Source organism: Ictalurus punctatus, chromosome 11, assembly GCF_001660625.3.
Source record: "Ictalurus punctatus breed USDA103 chromosome 11, Coco_2.0, whole genome shotgun sequence".
Lineage (NCBI taxonomy): Eukaryota > Metazoa > Chordata > Actinopteri > Siluriformes > Ictaluridae > Ictalurus > Ictalurus punctatus.
Window position 1 is genome coordinate 25,178,418 of NC_030426.2, and position 23,963 is coordinate 25,202,380.

At 43.2% G+C, this 23,963-nt stretch overlaps 4 protein-coding genes across 5 annotated transcripts in view; 2 read left to right on the plus strand and 2 right to left on the minus strand.

The window, feature by feature from the left end:
* The window catches only part of slc4a8 (solute carrier family 4 member 8), a 33,538-nt gene extending 27,581 nt beyond the window's left edge, over positions 1-5,957 (plus strand). Inside the window, exon 25 of the mRNA XM_053683828.1 lies at positions 525-5,957. Within this exon, the coding sequence (XP_053539803.1) occupies positions 525-536 (12 nt within the window). The 3' untranslated portion in view covers positions 537-5,957. The remainder of the gene's footprint in view (positions 1-524) is intronic.
* si:dkey-28n18.9 (sorting nexin-6) lies at positions 5,709-15,166 on the minus strand. 2 transcript variants are annotated; one of them, XM_017479594.2, is made up of 14 exons: positions 14,735-15,166; positions 12,329-12,436; positions 12,119-12,226; positions 10,746-10,815; positions 10,060-10,187; positions 9,325-9,408; positions 9,157-9,231; positions 9,015-9,045; positions 8,797-8,881; positions 8,338-8,377; positions 8,139-8,225; positions 7,369-7,458; positions 6,469-6,534; positions 5,709-6,036 (listed from the first exon to the last, which is right to left on the minus strand). In XM_017479594.2, the coding sequence occupies exons 1-14, from the start codon at positions 14,735-14,737 to the stop codon at positions 5,896-5,898; spliced, it is 1,116 nt and encodes a 371-aa protein (XP_017335083.1). In that variant the 5' UTR covers positions 14,738-15,166; the 3' UTR covers positions 5,709-5,895. The 2 variants fall into 2 exon arrangements, with proteins under 2 accessions (XP_017335083.1, XP_017335084.1); XM_017479595.2 differs by having other exon boundaries at positions 12,329-12,469.
* A 143-nt stretch (positions 15,167-15,309) lies between these two features.
* Positions 15,310-20,369, minus strand: ccdc174 (coiled-coil domain containing 174). The gene is made up of 11 exons (XM_017479593.3): positions 20,221-20,369; positions 19,771-19,875; positions 19,577-19,677; positions 19,231-19,289; positions 18,955-19,114; positions 17,929-18,024; positions 17,695-17,831; positions 17,371-17,465; positions 16,977-17,112; positions 16,709-16,876; positions 15,310-16,548 (listed from the first exon to the last, which is right to left on the minus strand). Exons 1-11 carry the CDS (start codon positions 20,260-20,262, stop codon positions 16,223-16,225), a joined length of 1,425 nt encoding a protein of 474 aa, XP_017335082.1. The 5' UTR covers positions 20,263-20,369; the 3' UTR covers positions 15,310-16,222.
* A 1,325-nt stretch (positions 20,370-21,694) lies between these two features.
* On the plus strand, positions 21,695-23,920 carry ghrl (ghrelin/obestatin prepropeptide; the record flags this gene model as incomplete). The annotated part of the gene is given in 4 exon segments (NM_001200315.1): positions 21,695-21,725; positions 22,276-22,447; positions 22,886-22,972; positions 23,809-23,920. Coding segments are annotated over 3 exon segments (313 nt in total), but the record flags the coding sequence as incomplete, so codon positions are not given.
* Positions 23,921-23,963: the final 43 nt, after the last annotated feature.

Genomic DNA, 23,963 nt, shown 5'->3' on the forward strand with positions numbered 1-23,963 from the left:
TTGGCTTTTTTTTTATTTCTTCACATCAGCACAAAAACCAGCACTTTTTCTTGAAAAAAACAAAACAAAACAAAACCCAAAACACTGAGGATGAAAGCAGCTTTACTACAATATAGTTAAAGTACTGTAAAGTCTCTACACGTGCAAAAATGCTAATTTGGGGTTGTGTTAGCAAAGCGCAGATAATCCCAACCAGCCATCAGAGAAGATTTAAACAAAACGTGTATATATATTTATATTTATTTATTTTATTTATTTTGAATGTAGAACTACTTCTATGTTCATAAATCGAAGGTTGACCGCTTGGTAATTTTGCTATTTTGATACATTAGCTCGCTAGCAAACTCAGGTGCTAGCATCGAGATTGGTATTTTATTCACTCTGTGATTAGCTGCTAGGAAGATATATTACTCATCGGACACTCGGCTGTGCTTTCCCTTCTTTTCATCGCTCTCTTTTTCTTTTGTGTGTGTGTGTGTGTGTGTGTGTGTGTGTGTGTGTGTGTGTGTGTTTTCTGTCCGCAGGATCTCCAGTGAAGAGCCACGCAAAACCTGCGAATTCATAACTAGTGAATCAACACCGTTCTCTCTCTCTCTCTCTCTCTCTCTCTCTCTCTCTCTCAAACCCCCCCCCCCCCCCCCCCCCCCCCCCACACACACACAAAATACATACTACATACCATTAATCCTCCTTATAGCCATGAGGTGAGAGTGTGTATACAGTGTGTGTGTGTGTGTGTGTGTGTTTAGTGTGCGTATAAAGGAGTACACTTCTCTACCCCTGAAACCAGGCTCCCTGTTTCATTTTAGCACTTTAACGCCGTCTATAATGTCACAGTCGCTGCACCGAAAGTTTGTATTGTATTTAAGGCGTAAAGACTTTCGACGTATACGATTACCGCTGTGTATATACTGTTGAGAATAATCACCTCAGTGATAAGAGTAACGTGTCTTGATGATGTCCTTTAGCCGAGCGATTGAAGAGTTGCTTTGATTTTTAGTGATCCAATTTGTCCGAAACAGGTTTCGGCGTCAGAATTAAAAGCAATTAAAGGGATATTCCAGTGGGGGATTTTTTTTCTCATGTGCTGTTCTGATGTACATGGATATTTATTTATTTTTATTTTTTTTTAGAAAAACGGTTTGTTCTCCGTACTTTTCATTCGTGGGAATGACTCCAGATCCGCCGTGACCCTGACCAGGTCACGTGACCAGTCCTGTTTATTTTCACCACGCCCCCCCGCATTAATCTGTCTCTTCTGCTCAACACATAGCTCTTATTGTTATTCTTACCGCGTTTGAAGTAACAGTTTATGATATACTATCGCCGTCGTTTTTTGCGACTCGGTAATAGCGTTCTACTGAAATACATGCATCACATACACAATTCGACATCTCTCGTAGACTTTCAGTTATGAGTGACTTTCCGGGTACGTACCGAGAAACGTGTCCGCTACATACTACTTACGTAGACATGACGTAAAACACTGGACTATTCCTTTAATTCTAGCAGAGTGATATGATCAGTGCACTGAACAAACACCCGACATTTTGAGTGAATGCCTCGTGTTGGACAGCATCGGAAAATGAGCGATAAAGGACAATAATAGATCATTACTGATAGCCTGAAAGACTATGAATAAGAAACGACGTAAAACATATATACGCGAAAGAGGCAAATCGATTTGAATAAGGGTTGCCAAATCTAATCGGATGATTTATTTCCACTGTATATGTAATCTAGCACTGCAAGTGTGGCCTCATTCAGTGGGTCATTAATGGCTTGGCCTCCATGGTGGGAATGGGTCAAATGTCAACGCTAGCTTCGATGGCGTTACGAGAAGCAACTAATCGAAGGAAAAACTCCGCTCTGAATCACACTAAATGTGTTTATATTGGAATATTTGTGGTGTGTTTAGCGATTACCGGTGCTAATTTGTCATTCGTGTGTCAGATCTCTTAACGCGCCTACAATGTGGTTTAATAAGAGAAAAACTTTATTTTTTTTAAATAGAAGTGGGTCAGGTTTCACCGTTCGCTCCTAAAAACAAACGAGCAATATCTTCTTTTCTCACTCACCATTTTCCACGTTGTATTAATGAGCGATCCGGCGTAGAATCGGCCCACGTGTTCGGCTCCCGTCACGCAACGCGGGTACGGCAGAGACCCGTGGCGCGAACGCTGAAGCTTTGAAAGCTGAGTTCTGGAGTTTACCGATGAGGAGGTGAGAGAGCTGGACAGACTGCAGGATTAAAGCGCCGCCGCGTCGGGTTTTCAGCTAGCGCCGGGTAAACCCCACCGCGGCAGTATCCGCAGGTAATCGTGGGTGACGTAGGAATCCGCTAACCTCAGAATCGCATTACAGAAAAGACCTCGGACGTCACTAACGGCCGCGTGCTCATTCTAAATATCGATCGATATGCAAGCCTTTCAGGGTGGAGTTTTCCTTTAATTAGGTGGTCCCGATGTCTTTTTCCTCCGTCCAGACACGTCTTACGTCGCTGTTTCAACCTGTTTAAGCATTAATGAAGACGGAGAGAAAGCCTCCTCAGGGTTTAGAGATCAGACGTCGGTTTAAAGCCACACAACTCAATTTTTAAAAGCCATTTAAAGGAATACTCCGGCATTTTTCAACCTAATCTCCATCCACTCTCTGTGGTGAGTGTGTGTGTGTGTGTGTGTGTGATTATAATAGACAAGAAAAAAAATCATTTACCGCCAAACTCACTTACAATGGAAGTCAAAGTGAATGGAATACAACGGAAATGTATTGCTGCACTTGGACTTCCAATGGGAAGAACGCCGGAGTGTCGTTTATTGACGTGTACAGGATGTTTTTTATTTTTAACCGTTAAAGCGCAGAGCAACCCCATCATGAGCCAATCCATAAATCTCTACAAGTACGGTGCAGATAAAGCCATTAGATTAGCAAGCACACTTTCTTCCTAAGCTTCATATGGGTTCAAGTCACAGGGTCATGGATTTTCCTCAAACCTCACGATAAAGGGGCGTGGCCCCTTACCATCTCCGCTATTTACTTGTATTATATTTTTTTAAAATATAAAAAAAAAAGCTAGGGGTTCAGCGTTGAGAGGCGTGTTTGAAATTTTCAGGTCTGATGAACAATTTTCACCTCAGTAAAACAAGCTCTTGATTTGTAGTCGCACTTTATGTAGATACGGACGCAGAATATGAGTTTCTATTTTTAAGCCGACGGTCTCGGAGAGCGTATCGGTGTATTGCGATTTATTTTAGTAAAAAATTCCTGTGTACATACTGTAATAACGGATCGGTGGAGTACATATACGGACATATTTTGCTTATGATGATAGAGAGACGGGTGTTGCTGGAGGAATGAAAACTGGCATTGCTGACGTCAAGCCGGTTAACGATTGCGTGATGGACGAATGTAAATAACGCTGCCTTCAAGTCCTGATCGCTGGGCGAGCGCGCTTCGACGCCACGACGACGTCGTGACTGCACCTGGGGAACCTGGGAAATCTGAGCAGTTGAAGGTTAAGGGCCTTGCTCAAGGGCCCAACAGTGGCAGCTTGGCGATGATGGGGTTTGAACTCATGACCTTCCGATTAGCAGCCCAACATCTTAACCACTGAGCCACCACTGCTCGCGTTTCATGACCTAATCATGACCTCGTACGCACGAGGTTCTGAACAGGATTTGAAGGCAGCAAGTGTAATGTTCTACGACAGGGTGTGTACAGATAAAAGCTTGATTACTAATATAACGATATCGATGTCTGAAATATGCTTTATTTCCATTCTAGCTAACGTCCCGTTCGGTAACAAATAAAACACTGTCACGGGAAATGATTATTTTTCCTAGAACAGCTCGTCCCGAAGTGCTTTATTCCTCTTATACCGCAGCAATTTGTGACCCATTACTAATTTCTATCTACTGACCCATCATACCTGTTTAAAGTTAGATTTAACGTCCGTGAAACAGACTAGTTCCTGTTATCACTTGCGTTATAGCAGCTATAAACATTCGTTCCCTCACCAGCCTTTCTCTCTCTCTCTTTTTTTTAAAGAAACGCCCCCCCCCCGCGCGAGAACCCACGAAACGTAACCTCGTCCGTCCTGAACATGTCCGTACACTTTACCTCTGACTGTTACAAAGCTCTGACAATGGAGACTCCTTACATAAACGACTTCCCGTTAGTTATTCGTCTTGGATTGGATTACGCCGGTTATTAGTCCGCTGTACAGACCCCTCCGTGAATAAGCGGTCGCCATAGTAACTCATCGTAAAAGACTCATCGGAATCAAGAATCCCACAACAGATATTAATAAATAAATCAATAAATTCAGACAGTATGCCTCCGCACACACTCGCAAGCCGTGTGCGCCCCGCTACAGACATCGATGTGACAGAGAACGTCGGGATAATTTGTTATTGTCGTGTTTATACTCGTCTGGGGGTAAAAAAAAAAAAAAAAAAATCGCTGGAATCTGTTCCTTGCAACAAAAAGAAAGAAAGACAGGTTTAAAAAACAACAACAACAACAACAACAAGTTGGTTTCATTTGATTTGTGTGTCGTTGTGCTGTTCTGAGTGTTGTCGCTACTGTCCATAAAAGTTTTTATCAAATGTATCACGATATAAAATCGCCGTCTTTTTCGATATTTAACCGCAACTGAAATGACGCTAGCATTTTAACGACACCGAACCTGTCTGAACGCAATGTCTAATATATGTTCGTCTGTTTCCATGTAATTATTAAAACCAGCAGCACTTCGGTGTGTATTAGTCCCCCTATAGCAACGTTCACCTTGCTGTCCAGTACTTTAACTGCCAAAGCAGAGCCAGGAGAGTGTAAGTAAGGAGGGAGTGTGTGTGTATGTGTGTGTGTGTGTGTGTGTGTGTGTGTGTGTGTTGTAGTAAGGCTCAGATTGTCTGGTCAGATATAACCTGTCTGCAATAAATTTATGCTTGGTTGATAAACAGAGTCTGCGTTACGGGGTGTTTTCTTGGACGGAATGTGTTGTGTGTTTATATATTACACGTGTACACTCTTAACGGTTCTTTGTGGTTTTCACGCCTGGGTTCTGTGTAGAACGCTGTAAGAGAGCGGCGTTTTTTTCCGATTTGAAAGTGACGTTTTTAAAGGAATAAACCGCTTCCGGGGTGCACCGTTATGGGAAAATAATCAACCGCAGGGTGGTGTGATGAAGCCAGACCCTGAAGTTGATTAGTTTCCTATAACGGCACATCCTGAAGTGTTTTATTCCTCTTACACTGCAGCACAAATTTATTTATTTATTCAGTTATTTTTAAAAAAACAACAACTCTTCATACTTTTTATCCGTTTCTAGTTACATTTACTGCCGGGGAACGCGAGTTAGTGTTGATTATCGCCTACTTTAACGCACGTACGGTATAAACGGTTGTTTGTAACCCACCAGCCTCTCTCTCTCTCTCTTTTTTGTGTTTTTTAATAAGACAAAAAAAAAAAAAAAGTCACTGAGAAACATCTCCTCTGTCCTGAAGATGTCGGAAAACTTTACAGAAACAACGGCCGCCTTAAAATGCCCTTCTTAACCTTCTGTCAGAGCTGCGGTGATAGAAAATGAATCAACACCCTTCTGACCAATCAGATTTGAGATTTCAGTAGTGCCGTGTTAATATGGGAATACAAAATAATAATAATAATTTTAAAAAAAAAAATGAATAACAAGAGTCGGTACCGGGTTGTGAAGAGGAAATAAGATTATTTATTTTTTTACTTTTTGGCGTTATAAAGTGTAACGTACTTTTAATCGCTCGTTTCTTTTAAAGTGTCCGTCGGTTATATTCCAGACAGATTCGTATCCGATTCACCCCTCCCCCGAACATTTCTATCGGACTAGTACGTGTTTTAAAGCGATGTTGTACTGCATCAGACAGGAAATCCTTTCCAAGCCTGCAGGTGCTGAGAGAAGAGGGCGGCAGATTCCCTGGCCGCGTCCAGCTGCGTCTCACACCAGCGCGTCAGGAAGTCTCGCAACACACCTACGCGTGCTTTATGGTACCACTCGATCTGAAACGTAACGGGATCGAAGAACCGTTTCAATGTATATACAGCACTACATAACCGCACACACACACACTTCACAAGTCTAAGGGACAGATGTTGAACTCCGTCGATAAACACCGGCACCGTAGTTACGGCATCGCGGCACGTGTTTAGTTGAAACATAGCTACACACGTAGAAACGGGAAGACATTTTTGCGAAAGGCAATGCGGAGGAGGGACCGCATGACTTTCTCTTTCTGATCGTTTGTTGGGAAATTATCCCGAGAGAAAGAAATCCCAGTAACATGCTGAAAGATTCATGTCCGTGCTAATGGGTACAGGTTATAAAGCACGGTTCGTGCGATGTGCTTCGATTGAAAAATAAATAAATAAATAAATAAATAAATAGATTAAGATAGACAGCATTAGATCTACACGTCAAAACAAACGCCTTACCTCTTCCTTCGCGACTGATGAGATGAGATTAAACTCCTCCCGTGTAGTTTTCTGCACTCTGTCCATCTATAATATCACACGGAGAACATTAATGTACCCCGTTTTCACACGTTTCAACGTGTCAATCCTCGGGGATGCTCGGATACGGTATCAACCGGTATGCTAAGCGAACTAGCTACTTGGGTATTATTAGTGATGGATTAAAATGATGATTTTTTTTTTTTTGGACCGTTCGAGTGAATTCTTTTCCTATATGGGCAAACGCTGAAGTGTTGAATTAATCTCATACCGCAGCAGTTTGCCAACGATTGCAAATATTTTATTTATTAAAGAACACCACATCAGAATTTTTGATCTGTTACCGCTTCGCAGCGATAAACAGTGGGTTCCCTCACCGGGTTCTCGTTTTCTGTCTTTCTCTAGTAAGACAGTTAAAAAAAAAAAAAATGCAATTTAGATTTTCCTCACTGGTGATTGGTCGCAAAATGATCTCAACAAACTTTAACCCATCGGGTAAGATATGCGAATACCGCGCCGATCCTTTGCTAAGCTAGCTGCTTAGATAATGTTACAAAATGATGCGCGAATCTGTGATTGTTCTGGTAACGTTTGGCTGCTGTTTATTCACAAATCAAGGCCTCGTGTTGGCCTGAAACGAACGCGAGCTAGCTTACTAGCCGTTAGCTAGCGGTTTGGCATGACGGGAGGACGTGCGGGCGTTTCCAAATGTGCTTCTCGTGCATATTCATATTTCCAGGCATCCGAGGAGACATGTGTACAGATGTTTCTAGGCCGTATTTCGGATATTGAACTAAAAACGATTTCCTAGAGAAAAATGATTTTTCTAGAGTGTGTGAGAGAGAGCGAGAGCGAGCGAGAAAGAGAGAGAGACACACTCACAACTGCTTTCTTGTTGGGTTTGGCTTTCTCCGCGTTCCTGACGATGATTTCCAGTTCCACGAGTTTACAGGTTCTTCTGAACAACATCTCCTACAAAAAACAAGGGGAAGATAATGACCGAAGCACTCGGCTCTCACCCGAGGCCACCTCACGCACCTCTGACACAAGAATAAACCCCTCGTATTACATCACAGGGTTTCAAATCGAACCGTCCCGAAATGGTGTTACACTTAAACGTCCAGTAATTAACGCCGAGTCCTCTTACGCAGCGCTGCCGGATCCTCCGATCTATAACAGGCTTATATTAACGTCACGGTTTCTATAGTAACAGCTCTATAGCGGACGTGCGATATGCATAAAACATAATCGGGAGACGTTCATTTAACCTTTAATGCGAGGAGTCTCCAGTAACAGAAGATGTTTATTTATTTATTTTTTAAAAAAAACCGTACAAACGTCAAAAACGAAGCTTGCGTCGCTTTTAGAAATGAAACGCGACTATAAACGGATAAAACGCAGGTCTCTTTTAATAAATAAAAAAGGGTCATTGTGGACATGTTGCTGTGGCATAAGAGGAATAAATCGCTCCAGGATGTGTTGTTATTCTTAACTAAGCAACTTCAACGCTGATTATTTTCCTAGAACCACACAACACGGAGTGTGTTACTCTTTAGGCCTATTATTCCCCAATCTCTCCATCTGGGGATTAATAAAGCATTATCTTATCTCATCTTATATAATGGTGTTTTCCTCGACGGACGGATACGCACTCGTTTCGCATCCTGGTAGCGAGACTCGAGATCCAAACCCAAGCCCAAGGTGTGTGCGTCGTTCTCCGACACTTTGTCGAGATTTCTCTGGAAACGGATGGAAGGAGAAAAAAAAAAAAAAAGATCAGATCTAAACAAAACAAAACAAAGCAAAACACAATCTAATCTAATACAATCATGTCCTGTAGCACTTGCTTACTTTCACTGCGTCCATTATATCCGACAGCTTCAGACAAATCCTGAGCAAAGAAAGTCTGTGAGTTTAATATACAGTATGTCACGAAAAGCTAAAGAAACACTCGCTCGACCCTATAACATTTTTTTTAGGGTTTTATCAGACGGGTTTCGAGACCCAAAACCCCTGACTTATGTTTCTTAAATAATATCCTGGTATTACCTCTGCACTGATATTTGATTCATATTTGATTCGATTCCGATTCATATTTGAATCTTTTTTTTTTTTTTTTTAAATATTAAAGCGTTTTTCTTTCAAATCGGCCACACAGTTGTCTCTGTTCATTTCAACGCCAGCCACATGAAGAAAAACGAAATTCAAAAGAAGTTTTCATTTCTGTATGCATGTTAAGAGATCGTTTCTAAGATCTGGCGCTGATCGGCGTCTTCACGGAGGTCCCTGTGACCTTACACACACACTTACGTGGAGAAGACCACGGCGGACGGATTGTCCTGATTAACACAGAGATGTAATGAAGTGGAGAAATGGCCACATGCCAGAGCAAGCCCTGCAAACACACACACACACACACACACACACACACACACACACACTATACTGCACTGCACTGCGTTTCTTTCCTCTGAAACTGACTCGTGCACGTCGCATTACAGGAAGTGGCAGGAAGTTAGGAGTCTTACTCTGCTTTGTCAGCACAACGTCGAGGAATTTCTGTTGGAAATCACATGACATTCAATTCTGAGAAACGAACACACACAAAAAAAAAACAGAGTGACTCGTGAATAATGGAGCAAACCGCTGTGAAGAAACGAAAGGCCGGACCTCCGAGGTGGCTTTAAACAGGGCGGTCGTGTGTGTGTTGCGTTCTCTCTCGTGGTGAAAGAACTCTTCCACATCCTGAGGAGACACACCGGGTTAATAATCAGACCGCAGCTCAGTACACGTTATTGAGGTTTGGGTTTTTTTTCCATTAACGTTGTGTTTATTCACCTTGTGACCTTCCTTCCTCATTTCCTCCACGGCCTGACTGAGGCGGTCCAAGATGCCCTTTTTGCTGCGCTGTTTAGAGGCCAGCTGAGAGACGTACACAGACATGCAGCGAGAAAGAAAAACGAAATGGCACATACTTTGGACTTTTAGTCACAATGTTTCAAAAAACACACACGTGAACGCCAGAACTATATCTCCCTGCAGTTCTCGCCTGGTTTCCCACTGAAGATAAGCAGGGATGAGCCTGGACAGTACCTGGATGGGAGACCTCCTGGGAAAAACTCAGGTTGCTGCTACAAGTGGTATTAGTGAGACCAGCAGAGGGCGCTCACCCTGTGGTCGGTGTGGGTCCTAATGCGCCAGTATAGTAACAGGGACACTATAATGACTCTCTGTGGTCATTAAAAATCCCAGGAAAACCTATCGCAAAAGCGTAGGGGTATAACCCCGTGGTCCTGGTGAAATTCCCCCATAGGTCCTTCTCTATCATGGCTCCCTAATACAGTGGTTTTCAAAATGGGGGCCACCGCCCGGGGGACCTCAACAATTTGGCCAGGCTTGACAAACTGTGTCAGAGCCACCAAGCCCATATCTCCCATTAGTATGTTTTCTCTTTCTCACTCTGACAACCACACACACAATCAATTCCTAGTGATTTTTATTATTATAAAACAAATATAATCTAATTAGATTATTATTCCAGATATGTTTAGGTATGTGATGTCGACGCTGTACCTCTGTGCTGCTGAGGAAGCTGTACAGAGCGTTGCTTTTTCCCAGGATGCTGTGTGCTGCCACCTGCTGCAGGTAGAACTCTAAAGCCTTACAATAAAGCTGCCAGTTATCTCCCAGAGCCAGGAAGCCTACCCACACACACACACAACCATAAAACATACCATCACATTATCAGCTGTCAATCAGTCGTAGGTTATAAGGCATTTATACCACACCGTGGTTGAATCCTGCATTCTGATTGGTCAGAATACGTCGTTGTTTCTATAGTAAAACGTACACGAGATGCTCTACGTAATCTACGACTAAGAAACAAAATAAAAGCATGTAAATGTAACATTTATTGGACATTTATGGAAGGAGTCTATAGTGCCAGCCCTGTGAAACAGTCAGCAGGCTTTTCAAAAGATAACATACGTGAGAACTGAAGCTAACTTGTTTTGCAAACGTTTACACAACATTAAAGGCAACTATAAATGGATAAAAATGTCGTGTCGTTTTTAAAAAAAAAAAAGCACATTAGTATACGCACTTCTGGATGTGCTGGAAAATATTCAACTCCGCTGCGTAACACTACCACGTTGTGGATTATTTTCCTATAACGGCGCTCCACCAAGTATGGTGTTGTTTACTTAGCCACTAATAGATCGTTATTTCCCCCCCTGGGTATTTGGGTGGATCGGACATACCCAGCTGTTTCAGCACTTTAGTCTGTGTGTGTGAGCTGGAAGGCAGAGGTTTGGCTGGGAGAGGAGGGAACTGTGGGGAGAGAGAAGAGTCACACGACAAGAAAAATATCACGTCGCAATTCCCGACGGCGTTTTTACAATTTATATTTGTTTGTTTTTTTTCATTAAAAAAAAAAGTATTTTCATTTCCTAAAAAAAAAATAAAATAAATAGAATGATGTTTAACACTTGAAAAGGTTCAATACAAAATGAAATACAAAATTTTAACATCATCATCATCATCATCATCAGGCAGTTTGTAAACGATTAAAAAAAAATACATTAGAAAAAATTCATTAAAAGATATCACGATCTCCGAGAAAAGTATATTGTGACGTTATTTATCAATGACATCACATCACATCACCCAGCCCTGCTGAAATATACAAATGAATGACCACCTCTGGTCTATAATTCACTACGAGTAGATACAATCGACCATTTATTCGATGGTAAGAGCGCTGTGTTGATATGAAATCGTGTCACTGTGACCATGTTGAAGAAATAAAAAGAAATCTCCTTGAGTAGTGAAGTGTAGCGTAGTGCATAGCGATACGTCTTCGATATCCAGGCTGACGATAAGCTACATTTCGAAAGCGGACAATGTTATCGGTCTAATCCTTGCCCTTGTTGCAGCCGTGCATATACGAGTACACAGATTCTCCAGAATATACAAGGATAGGATTGGAGTCTTAAAGTGCACCTATTGTGCTTTTTTCAAATATTCCCTTTCATGTAGTGTGTTATATACGGAGCTGTTTGTGAATGTAAAAAGTCTGCAGAGTTATCGACTCCCAAAAGAAGGAACCGATTCTGAACGGCTGAATCGAGTCGTTAGTGATTCCAGACTTTACTTTCCTGTACAAACCTACGTAGGTGTGTAACAAAAAAGTCTTCGTCGGCCGCTCGCTGACAGCGCTAGACCGATCACGATCACGACCGACTAGTACGTCTGACCAATCACGGCGGGGTATGCTCTCTGAAAGGAGTTTAGAATGAATCATTTAGAACGGATCATTGAACGAGTCTTTGTGACACTGGGGGAAAAAAGGTAACGCTGCGGTTTAAATGACGAGCACGTTAAAGTGTTTTTTGACCTCGGATGCGTGTAAATCTATCGTATGAGACCTTTAAAGCAAAATTAGGCACGTTTCAAAACCACAATAGGTGCGCTTTAACGTTACACGCGTCATAGAAGTGAGTCTAGCCGGCTAGACATGAAGACATTCAGCTGCTCATTCGAGGAGTGTTCCCAAAGCTACACTTGCTACACTCACTGCTGTGAGACATTCAACGACTGAAAAGCTTTCAGACTCAAAGCAGAAATCACGCACTATGACGCCATGGAGTCCCGCAACGTCCTCCTGAGAGAAAAGACCCTTGTGCAGCCAGTCGAAATCCTCGTACGTCCTGAAGACGCACGTCCCCTTATCACTGTTCAGCTGGAAAAGCAGCAGAGGAAGGACAATAATCAACTTTTTGTTTTGTCTTCTTTCTTTTTTTTTTTTTTTACAACTACGTAAAGTATAAAGTGACAAGCTGACCTTCTGAGACGTGATGGCGAAGGTGAGCATGTCTCCGTCCTGCGTGACATCGGTAATCTTGATGCTGTTAGCGTTCACGCTCGGCGCCGACCGATCGCTTGAGCCTTCCTACAACATCCGAGTTTCACGCTACAGTCAGTTCTAGAATGATTGGCACCCTTAACATCACCATTAGCATCTTAAATAGCATAGCGTCTCATGCAGGAGGAAAGCGCTATCTACACTCATCCCCATACATGAGCTCATAGATGCCCATGATTGGTTAGTGTCGTTATGATTGACAGGAGAAAGAGTATGCCCCTCCCATCCAGAGCATGTCCATTTTCACTCCATAGACTCTAAGCCATGGATGGTTGTCTCACTAGGAGCATGCTTGATCTTGGTCTTAACCGCCCAATCTTAACGTCCCTGGAGAGGCAACCCGATTCAGGGATAAAATATTCTTATACAGTGGTGTGAAAAAGTATTCGCCTCCATTCTGATTTCTTCTGCTTATGCGTTTATCTCATACTAAATAGTTTTAAAATTCACACGAAATACAACATAAAACAAGGGCAACCTGAGCAAACACACAATACAGGTTTTATTTATTTACTTACTTGCTTTATTGAACACCTATCACCAATGTGAAAAACTAAATACCCCCTTAAACTTAAAATCTGGTTGTTCTAGCTTTAGCAGCAATAACTGCAAACAAACGCTTCTGCTAACTGGAGATCGGTCTTTCACTTACTTCTAGGACTAGGATTTACTCCTATGCTTCGGATCGTTGTCTTGCTGCACAATCCAGTTACGCTTCAGTTTCAATTTACAGACTGAAGACCGGATATTCTCCTTTTGGAATTTCTGGTAGAGAGCAGACTTCATGTTTCCCTCAATTACTGCAAGTTGCCCAGACCCTGAAGCAGCAGAGCATCCCCACACCATCACACTGCCTCCACCATGCTTGACCGTAGCTATGATGTTCTTCTTGTGGAATTCTGTGTTTGGTTTACACCAGATGTAACAGGACACTTGTCTTCCAAACAGTTACACTTTCAACTCATCAACCCACAGAATATTCTTTGAGGATCATCAAGTTGTGTTTTGGCAAAATCCAGACGAGCCTTAATGTTCTTCTCGGTTATCAGTGGTTTTCACCTCGCCACTCTTCCATGGATGCCATTTTTGCCCAGTGACTTTCTGATGAACAGTGAGTCATGAACAGTTTATTAACACTTTTATTAATGCAAGTGAGGTATGTCGTTTCTTTTGATGTTGTCCTTGGCTCTTTTGTGACTTCCTGGATGAGTCGTCGCTGTGCTCTTGGAGGTATTTCAGAAGGTCGGACACGTCTGGGAAGGTTCACTACAGTGCCGAGTTTCTCCATTTGGAGATAACGGCTCTCGCTGTGGTTCTTTGGAGTCGCAGAGCCTCTGAAATATCTTTGTAACCCTTCCCAGACTGATATATTTCAATCACCTTCTTCCTCATCATCTCTGGAATTTCTTTCAAGCTTGCCATAGTGTGTTACTGGGTACGACCTTTTAACCAACTTCATACTGTTAAAAAAGTTCTATTTAAGTGTTGATGTGATTGAACAGGGTTTGCAGTAATCAGGCCCGGTTGTGTCTCGTCCAGCTGAACCCCATTATCAATGCACTTTCATAGATTGGTAGAATTAGTAGATATGGGGGCAAATACATTTTCACACAGGCCCAGTTGGTATTGGATAACTTTTTTGCTTCAATAAATAACATTATCATTTACGGTCTGTATTTTATGTTTACATGAAAGGTTGCCTTTCTTCTATCTTCGATTTTGTTTTAATCGGGTTTACTTAGCTCAAACTTTGTGGAATTGTACACCTGCACAATCTTATATTTGATTGAAGGCAACAACAGAGTTTCTGGAGACTGGGAGCGTGGTATTTTTTCAGAGATAATGTGCATTTAGAGGTGCAGAAACCATATAACGAGTGATTTTTGTTATAGGAAATGTTTTTTTTTTCTTTCTCTCGAGTCTTTTTTTCTTCTTCTTTAAATGCACGCGGATATTCTTGCCCCGTCTCTGGAAGGGTGCCAACAATTTAGGAGTTGGCAGTAGAAAGAGACTCTAAATGATTAAAAGACAAAAATGTTTAAATGTTCTGGACTAGGTGGTATTTGGATTTATTTTTTTTCCGAATAAAAAAATGAATAAAAGTAAAGATCGAATATTGTCGAAGTTCTTTAGCTGTGATAAGTAACTCACAGGAAGCACTCAAATCATGTGATCAAGTAATTCGTGAAATAAAACGTCTTCGATTCTATAGAAAACGCCATAATTCACCCAAATATTTCATTATTGCCCAATGCCTTTTCACATGGCCCTAGAAACTCGCGTTACACAAAGATCATACGATTACAGAAAGTAACGATCACTCACCATCTCCTTCTCAACTGTTTAGTGCAGAACTTGACAAAAAGTCCGTCAGAAAACACACACACACACACACACACACACACCGAACGCAACCCTCGGGACGCGTCCTTCATGTGCCGTCGTGACTCCTCTCTTCACATCGACTCGTATAATTTATTACTCGTTTATTACTCTCGTTCCACCTCACACACACACACACACTTGCATAAAAACTGCCCGCATGCACAATTGTGGAAAAGCAGGACGTCCTGTGAGTCAAAGGTCACAGCAGTCCCGTGATCAGCTTGCTGCGAAGCCTGCAGATCATCCTAGAGATTTTTAAGCAGGGACAAGTGTTAAGTTAGTGTCATCTGTGTGAGAAAGACACAATGTATATGTGTGTGTGTGTGTTTTTATTCAATTTAAAAGTGAACCTCAGGAGATGAATATGACACACACACACACACACACACACACACACACACAGGTTAACCATAACTACTGTGTGACTACCTCCTACATGTCAGGTGCTCCTTGTAAACAATGGACAAAGTACTGAAATGTTTTTTTTCTCTCACTCACACACACACACACACACACGGAGTAAAAAGTCGATTTTATTGACTCTTTTTCCACCTCGAGGCTGTATTAACGTTCGCCTCGCTCCTCCAGTGTTCGATTCCCACCGCTTTCCTGTGTGTGTGGAGTTTGCATGTTCTCCCCGTGCCTTGGGGGTTTCCTCCTGGTACTCGGGTTTCCCCCCTCAGTCAAAAGACACGCGCTGTAGGCTAATCGGCATTTCCAAATTGTCCGCAGTGTGCGCCTGTGCCTCGCGATGTGTCCACGTGTCACTCAGAAATCCAGTAAATGACTAGCTCTTACTTAATCATAGACCTTATTACACGCTATTGAAGTTTTAAACTCATCACCTGACCCGACTTAAACCCAGGCACATTTCGATCGGCTGTTACCCGAGGATAGATTACTGTCCGATGACAAATATTAATTTCACATCATCACGTATTGGCATTTGGTTTGCGGACAGGTGGAGCGGCTTGCGTCACCCAAAAACACTTCCTCATAGGAAACACCTACGTGTCCTCCTAAAACCCCCCCCCCCATCACGCCTGAGGAATCCTTAAAGAGGGTTGACCAAGTTAAGGGCTAAACGAGGTAGGACAGAGAGATCAGAGAAGCACCTGCGTGTGCATCTTGCGGTTTGCGAGCGTGGCTTGGGAGGAACGGAGATCTCGAAAACGCACTCTTTAGTAGTATACGTAATGAAACGTGTTCGATTCAAGACCCTTTTCTTTTTAATTCGCACGAGACATTCACGACTCAAAAACGATCATGATACATCAGTAACCCAGGTCTAAAACCATCTAGAATCGCAGAGCCGGCAAAACAGAGTGGAAACTACTCATTCGGCCTTATTTTTTACAAAGGAGGAACATGGGGGAGTGAGTGAACGCGGCCGAGGCTGTGCAAGAAGGATTAAACTGGGTTAAAAGTTCAAACAGAGTTTTTATAGAAGGATAAAAGGGCGTCCAGATCGTGTGTCTGTGCCGAATGTGCTCGTGACGTTTGCTGAGGCTGTGAGGACGAGCTCTGGTCTGTAAAAGATGCGTGCGTGTTTTGAGCTCGTCTTTCCGTGCCATCCTGATCCCATCCCCCGTGCGCCTCAGACCGTTTGAAACCGGGTTTCCCTTTGCCCCGCACTTCCTGCGTCGACCTGCCTCGACCGGCTCGTCTCTCATCCAGGAAGTAAGACGAGGGCGGGGCAAAATCCGAATCCCTCTCGTCCCGCCTCTGAGTCGTCCACTGACCCCATGTGAACTCTGTACGGAGAAAGCAAAGACGAGCGCAGGAGATGATTACCCGAGAGTCCAAGGGCTCAGAAACGCACCGTAGAAATTGTCCTCGACCCTCATCAATCAAGACTCCTGCTCTAATCACAGAGGATAAATCATGAGCGGCACGAGTGTGTGAACGTGTTACCTTTTCCTCTGTCCCACTCTCTGACATGCGGCACTCCCGGTCTCGAGTCTTTTCTCTCCTGGATTTCAACCTCCACCTTTTTGGCGGCGGCTTCAGGAGCAGGTGGAGGTCCGATCGCATCCTCGGGATCGTCCTCGCCTTCTTTAACCGCTCCATCAGGCACAGGAGCTGCAAACATGCAGAAATCATTCACGGTTACGCAAACGGCATTACTCCGGCGTTACTCAACCTGATCTCTCTGTACCACGGACACGAGAAATTTCAACACCTTCTTCCTCCTCCTCGGCTCCGGGATCCATCTTGCTTTTCTTCGTCTTCCTCATTCTCACTTTAGCCAGTCGAGCCTCGAGCAGAGCTTTCCGTTTCTCCTTCAGATGCTCTCGCTTGGTGCGTTGCTCAGCGGTCTACAAAGAGGTCGAAAACAAGATCGGATTCTGAGGAAAAAGTCTTTTAACACCCGAATGTAACCTCTTCGGTTTCACGTTCAAGTCCGGACCTCACCAGATGTGCGTGAAACCCAAAGAAATGCTCCGCTTTAACTGTCAGACTTAATGGCGTCCACTCTTACTGCTAAAAGGATAATGATTAAAAGTTCCCAGTAATGATGCGCTAAAACGAGAGCTGAGCGGTTCGCGAGTGTTTCTCGAGCGTGTCTCTCTCACCTGGTCTCTCAGCATATCCAGAGTTTCCCTTTGCTTCTTGCGCTGGTCTTCCTCTTGAGAAAAAGCGTAATACCCAACACCCAGATCTCTGGCCTCTGTAAAAAAACACACACACACACACACACACAGGATGACTCTCTCGTCTCACGGGCGTTCCACGATGCTAAATAAAGGTTAGAAGGTGTGTGTTGTTGTTTAATGAATAAAAAGTGCAATCGTTTGCAAATTGCTGTGGTATCAGAAGAATAAAGCATGTCCAGATGTGCTGTTTTAGGAATATAATCAACGTGTCCGTGGGAACAGCAACACCGCTTCGCCTCTCACCTCCATCTCGGATGTCTTCATAGTGAACGGGTCCTACGGGTCTCTTCATCTGCTCTTCTTCCTCCCGCTCCCACTGCTCTCTCTGCATCTCTCGCCTCATGTCTTCAGACAACAACGTCCTATCGGCTCCGACCACTCTAAACACGCGCACACACACACACACAGTTATACCTAGAAATCCAAAGCAACATATTATAAGTGTAAAAGACACTAGACAATGTCTGGGTCATGTACCGCTTGCTGTGTAAATCTTGGTCCATTTTCTGAAACTGATGTAAATCTTTTCTTAAACACTTTCTTGATCGACCCAGCGCATCAACATAGTCCACCCTGAGAGAGAGAGAGAGAGAGAGAGAGAGAGAGAGAGAGAGAGAGAGAGAGATAGTGAGAGAGACAGAGGAAGGCAGACAGACAAAGACAGAGAGCGAGAGAGAGACAGGGAGAAAGAAAGGCAGACAGACAAAGACAGAGCGAGAGAGAGACAGGAAGACAGAGAAAGGCAGACAGTCAAAGAGAGAGTCAGTCAGAGAGAGAGAGAGAGAGAGAAAAGGGGGGGGGAGGGAGACAGAGGAAGGCAGACAGACAAAGACAGAGAGAGAGAGAGAGAGAGAGAGACAGGGAGAGAGAAAGGCAGACAGACAGACAGACAGAGAGAGAGAGAGAGAGAGAGAGAGAGAGAAAAGGGGGGGGAGGGAGACAGAGGAAGGCAGACAGACAAAGACAGAGAGAGAGAGAGAGAGACAGGGAGAGAGAAAGGCAGACAGACAGACAGACAGAGAGAGAGAGAGAGAGAGAGAGAGAGAGAGAGAGATGGGGGGGACAGAGGAAGGCAGACAGACAGTGACAGAGCGAGAGAGAGAGAGACAGAGAAAGGCAGACAGTCAGAGAGAGAGAGAGAGAGAGAGAGAAAGGCAGACAGAGAGAGAGAGATGGGGGGACAGAGGAAGGCAGACAGACAGTGACAGAGCGAGAGAGAGAGAGAGAGACAGAGAAAGGCAGACAGTCAAAGAGAGAGAGAGAGAGAGAGAGAGAGAGAGAAACGGATCGATGGATAGAGAAAGAGAATAGATAGACAGGGAAAGACAGAGACACACAGAGAAATAAAGAAACAGAGATAGCCAGTCAGCCACGTAGACAGACAGACAGACAGGCGAACAGACAGAAAGAAAGACAAGGAGAGAGACACAGACAGATAGATAGTACAGTGTGTGTATATATATATATATATATGAACGATGCTGCTGTGTCTCTTGTCTGTACCATTCCTCATCAGCGCTCTGTGGGGGAGGGACGGGGAGGCGCGTCTCCGATCCTTCTCCATCTCTGTCTCCTGCTTCATCCTGTCTGCTCTGTGCTGCTCTCTTCTGCTCGATTATCTTCTGTGTGAAATCCACCAGGTACAGACTCTCCGTCTCCTCGTCTACACCATAAGAACACAAGAATATTACTCCACTCTTAGGCTAATAAATAAATAAATAAATAAACCCACCACACTCATTAACTCCATAACTATTCCCAAATGCAGAATTCCAGGACCTGGAAAATCCCCTTTAGTCATCTGCTCATAGAGGCGTGCTTTCTCCTCCAGCTTCTGCCTGAGACAGGTGAGCACAGAATAATACCAGTATGAGGAACGGACAAAGACGTGCAGTCAAGATCAAAAAAAGGAGAAGAATAAAACGATAAAAACGGCAAGAGGAATAAAACGCTGCAGGTCATGCTGTTATACACACTGCCCCCATGTTAATTATGTTCCAATAACACGGAGTGTATTATTCCTTACTAACGCCACACATATGGCTGTTAGATATCGACGGCGCTCCTTTCTGCTCTATTCCCGTCGGATCATTCCCACATCAGAGCGTCTTCGAGTCGGTCTCACCTCGATCTGTCCAGGTTTTGTTCCTCCTCTGCCGTTTTCTCCACATCCTTCTGAGCACGTGCAGTCACTCCTTGGTTCTGTTTACTCCATACACTGGGTTTCTACACATCACACACCAACAAATCAACTTTACAAAATTACACAGGCAGCACATCTGGTCTGTTTTCTTTTTTCTTAAACCGCTGCTTATTTACCTTTGTATGGTTGTGTGATTTGGATGCAGTCCCTGCATCCTGAGCAAGTTTGTCCTGCTTGAACGCCTCCTGTTTCCTATAAAGCTCTGCTTTCAAATCAACCAGCTGAAAAAAATGATACAAATACACATTTATTTATAAATTATAATACAAGGGACTGTCAATTAATATTTAGACTCTAGTGGTGGTGTGTATTCATTTAGATTATGTATTTTAGCCCTAAATGGTTTATGATTAAACTCGCACCGGGGATTAAAATACAAAAGGACCTAGTGCTCGAATGTAGGAATTAACCTTATTAATTATTTACTCAGTGTTACTCAGAAAAACAAATACAGCCGCTAGCCACATTTAGCGAGCTAACGAAATAAAAGTGTTCATTGTTAAAGAACGTTTCCTGCAGCTACAAACAGGATTAAATTAAATTACGACAGCTTTTAAAAAACCCACCGATGAAGCTGTGACATTATATTGTTTTTTCTTCTTATCCATCTCACGCTATCTCGCGTTAGCAGCGGTCGTGTTCGAGAAGCTTCATAAACACGCCGCCATCTTGAAACTCCCCAGATGGGAAGGGGCGGAGCAAGCCTGCGCGCGCCCCCTAGCGCTTCGGAGGCTTAGTGTTCTTCTATTTACCTTTATTTATTTGTTTATTCATTCATTCATTCATTCGTTTATTTATTTACTCATTTATTTATACGTTTATTCGTTTATTTATTTATTTATTCATTTATTTGTGTTCTTATTTTTTTTATTTTTTTTAACTAATAAAGAGGGAATATTTTACTAACAACAACCTGGCAAAACAGCTTTCTCACAACAAAAAGCATAAAGTCCAGGCACCAAAAAAAAACAACAAAAACAAAACAAGCAAACAAACACCCCCCCCCCCCCCCACCCCCCCCATATAATTTTTTCCCCCTAATATTTTCCCTTTTGGTTATTTTGATTGATTCTAAGTCAATAAATATATTTTTCTGAAAGTTGTAAACCATCGTACTGACTTCATATATTTTGACTTTCCCGGACGCAGTAAAGCAATTGTCAATAAAGAAGTCCCAACGTTTTGTCTTCTGTTAAAGGTACATTAGGTAAGATTACTAGATTAGGTCTCTAACGAGGGGGCATGGGGGCTTCCTCCGTGGTTTCCTCCGAGTACCCCGGTTTTCTCCCCCAGTCCGTATGAACGTGTGTGCGATTGTGCAAATACGCTGTGATGTCATGGCACCCCGTCCAGGCCAACTCTCCGCACCTTGTGCCCATTTAAGATGTAAGATTTCTCATTTCCAGATGACCGAACCGCTTTGAAAATACATCCAAACTACAAACATGTCGTTACCATTCGCGTTATTTTATATACGCCTTTCCTAACCCGTCCACTGTCGCTTTATATTTATGTATGAAACATTCATGCACTTTTAAATATGTCATGAATACACAAAATCCTTTTCGATGAAAGCTTCTAATGAGAATTTCATAAGAACCAACACCAACACCATGACCCACTCGTCTCCGTCAACGTGTGTACGCGCCGAGTGAGATGCTGAGATGCTGAGATGGTTCGGTTCCCAGACACCAGCACTTTGTTTGCGCTCAAACAAACGTCACTACGTTCCTCACGCCGTGTTTCAGGAAGTAATCTACTCACCTACACGTTTATCTCCTCATCCTGTTACTGCTAACACACACGTGGAATTTCACTGCGAAAACACCTGAAGAGCCGATATATCTTATCTTTAAACACACACACACGCACCTCAAATATTTAAACAACCCTGTTATTGTAGCGTTGGAAATATTCAGTGCATTAACAGATTGGGATTTTCTACAATGTTTGTTTTTCTACACACTCATCTTCTCGCTTTAGTCTCAGAGATGATCAGCTTCGGCATATATAAGAGGCCTGAGTGGATCAGACTTACTCATAACGCCGTCCTGACATTACCTGCCTCTAGGTAAGACATCAAGCTTACAGACGTGTGTGTGTGTGTGTGTGTGTGTGTGTGATTTTATTCAGGATATAAAATTCAGTGTAGTACACAATGTTTCAGGAGAAACGGAAATATACAGCAGATGTCGTAAGGTCAGTTCAGTGCGCTACAATCTGTGTGGATACTTCTAGGTTGTTGGGCCGTATATATGTGTACACTGATATATATTTTCAGCGGTCGTGATATTAGACGTGAAGACTGAAATCTGATGTTTATCAACAGCTCGACCGTGAAGCTATTAGTGTTGAGTAATGTGTTACATCACAACGTCTCACCGATGAGCGAAATAACAATGAAGTGGAGCAAATTATTACTCACACACACACACACTTTAAGTCAGATGTACAGCCGGATCCATGATCTATGTCTGTATGGGGTCTGTATGTATTAGAACAGGGAAGTGCCTGATGCGCTTGTGGCTTATTTTGAATTACTTAAAAGGTTCTAATCCATGATGTTCGGATGATTTAAAAAAAAAAAAAACTTTATTAAATGCTGCTGGTTTTCTGCCCAGTTTTACTCCAGATCCTGAGAGAGAGAGAGAGAGAGAGAGAGAGAGAGAGATGCTCACCATGCTGGGTCACGGTCGTGTCGGTCACATGATGTTGCTCCTCTGCGCTTTTTCTTTGTGGGCTGAAACTGTGATGTGTGGCTCCAGCTTCCTCAGTCCAACCCAAAAACCACAGGTAAGTGTGTGTGTGTGTGTGCGTGTGTGTGTGTAGTCATGCTTTCATATCTTGCTAGGGACCAAATGTCCCCACAATAGTAATAGTAACAGATAGTGATATCTCACAGTTTTGACATTGTGGGGACATTTGGCTGGTCCCCAGTGAGAAAAACTGCAACTTTTATTGAAATAAAATAAAAAACTAAAAGGTTTTCTTTTGTTTAGTGAAGTTAAGGTTAGTGTTAGATTTAGATGAATCAATTCCAGAGTCAGTTAAAGTCAGTGACCGGTCCTCATAAGGACAGAAAGACAAACAGCTGAAGACTTGTGTGTGTGTTTATATCAGCAGCTCTATTTACAGATGATGAAGTGTGTTTCAGTCAGTAGGGATGTGTGTGTGTGTGTGTGTGTGTTTGTGTGTGTGTGTGTGTGTGTGTGTGTGTGTTTGTGTGTTTAGAATCGTGGAGACCGAAAGCCACCTCGGGTGGGACGGAGGACTGCAGCTGAACTCGAGGCTCCTCTTCCTTCCGAGGAGAAGATCATGGTATGCGAACGTTCTGGCGAGAAATAAAAGGAAGAAGTAAATAAATGACGTTCTGCTTCCGTCAGCTGCACGAACCCTCAGCCTAATAAAAACACTGCGCGTGTAAACGTTCAAATCCGACATTTTATTCATCAATTAACCTTCAGTTCAGTCAATACAATACACATGCACCTCCACCCCACTGAGATAAAGCCAGCTGGAGAATGCGCTGTGAGTTAGGGAGCGTCTACAAAGTGACATGTTTGAAGAAGATGAAGAGATCAGTGCCGTGTGAACTAGGTGACAGTAATGATGCACCTCTGAGAACCTCTGGACTTTGGATGTAGAGTCAAATAATCACTCTTTACAACCACGGTGAGCAGAAGGTGGAATGAACGAATTCACTATGGTACATAGAGAGCGACGGCTGTGTGAAAAAGTTTGCACCCCCATGGTTTTTGAATGGAAGAAAGGAAAAGCGTATCTCTGTGTTGTAAACATGTACATCTGAATACAGATACAAATACGAGGCCACTGTTAGAAAGGTCCTCAGGACATCTAGAGACGCGCATCTGGACTGGGATCCCGACAAGTAAGTCCTGAGCGAGAGGGCAGATATGAATCTTTCGGGACTCACAGCACTCACTCATTTATCCTTAGTAACCGCCTGATCAGGGTCACGTTAGATTCAACAAACTGCTAGTTTCTTTATATTAAAAAAAAGAACTAAACTAAATTCGTTAGAAAATACCACGAGCGGAGACCAGACTTCTCAGACCGTGCGGACATTTGCGTTTCTTCCCCTGGGTTTTAACCTCGTGAACTGATCAGTGGGAATTGTCCTTACGGCTGTGCAGGTGAGCGCACCGTTCCAGCTGGCCGTGTCTCTCAGTGACGCGGAATACGAGGATTATGGTCCTGTGCTACAGAGGATGTTACTGGATGTCCTGGGTGATCCGCCTACTTTGGGTGGGTTCTGATCTGTCTCTCACACACACACGCACACACTTGT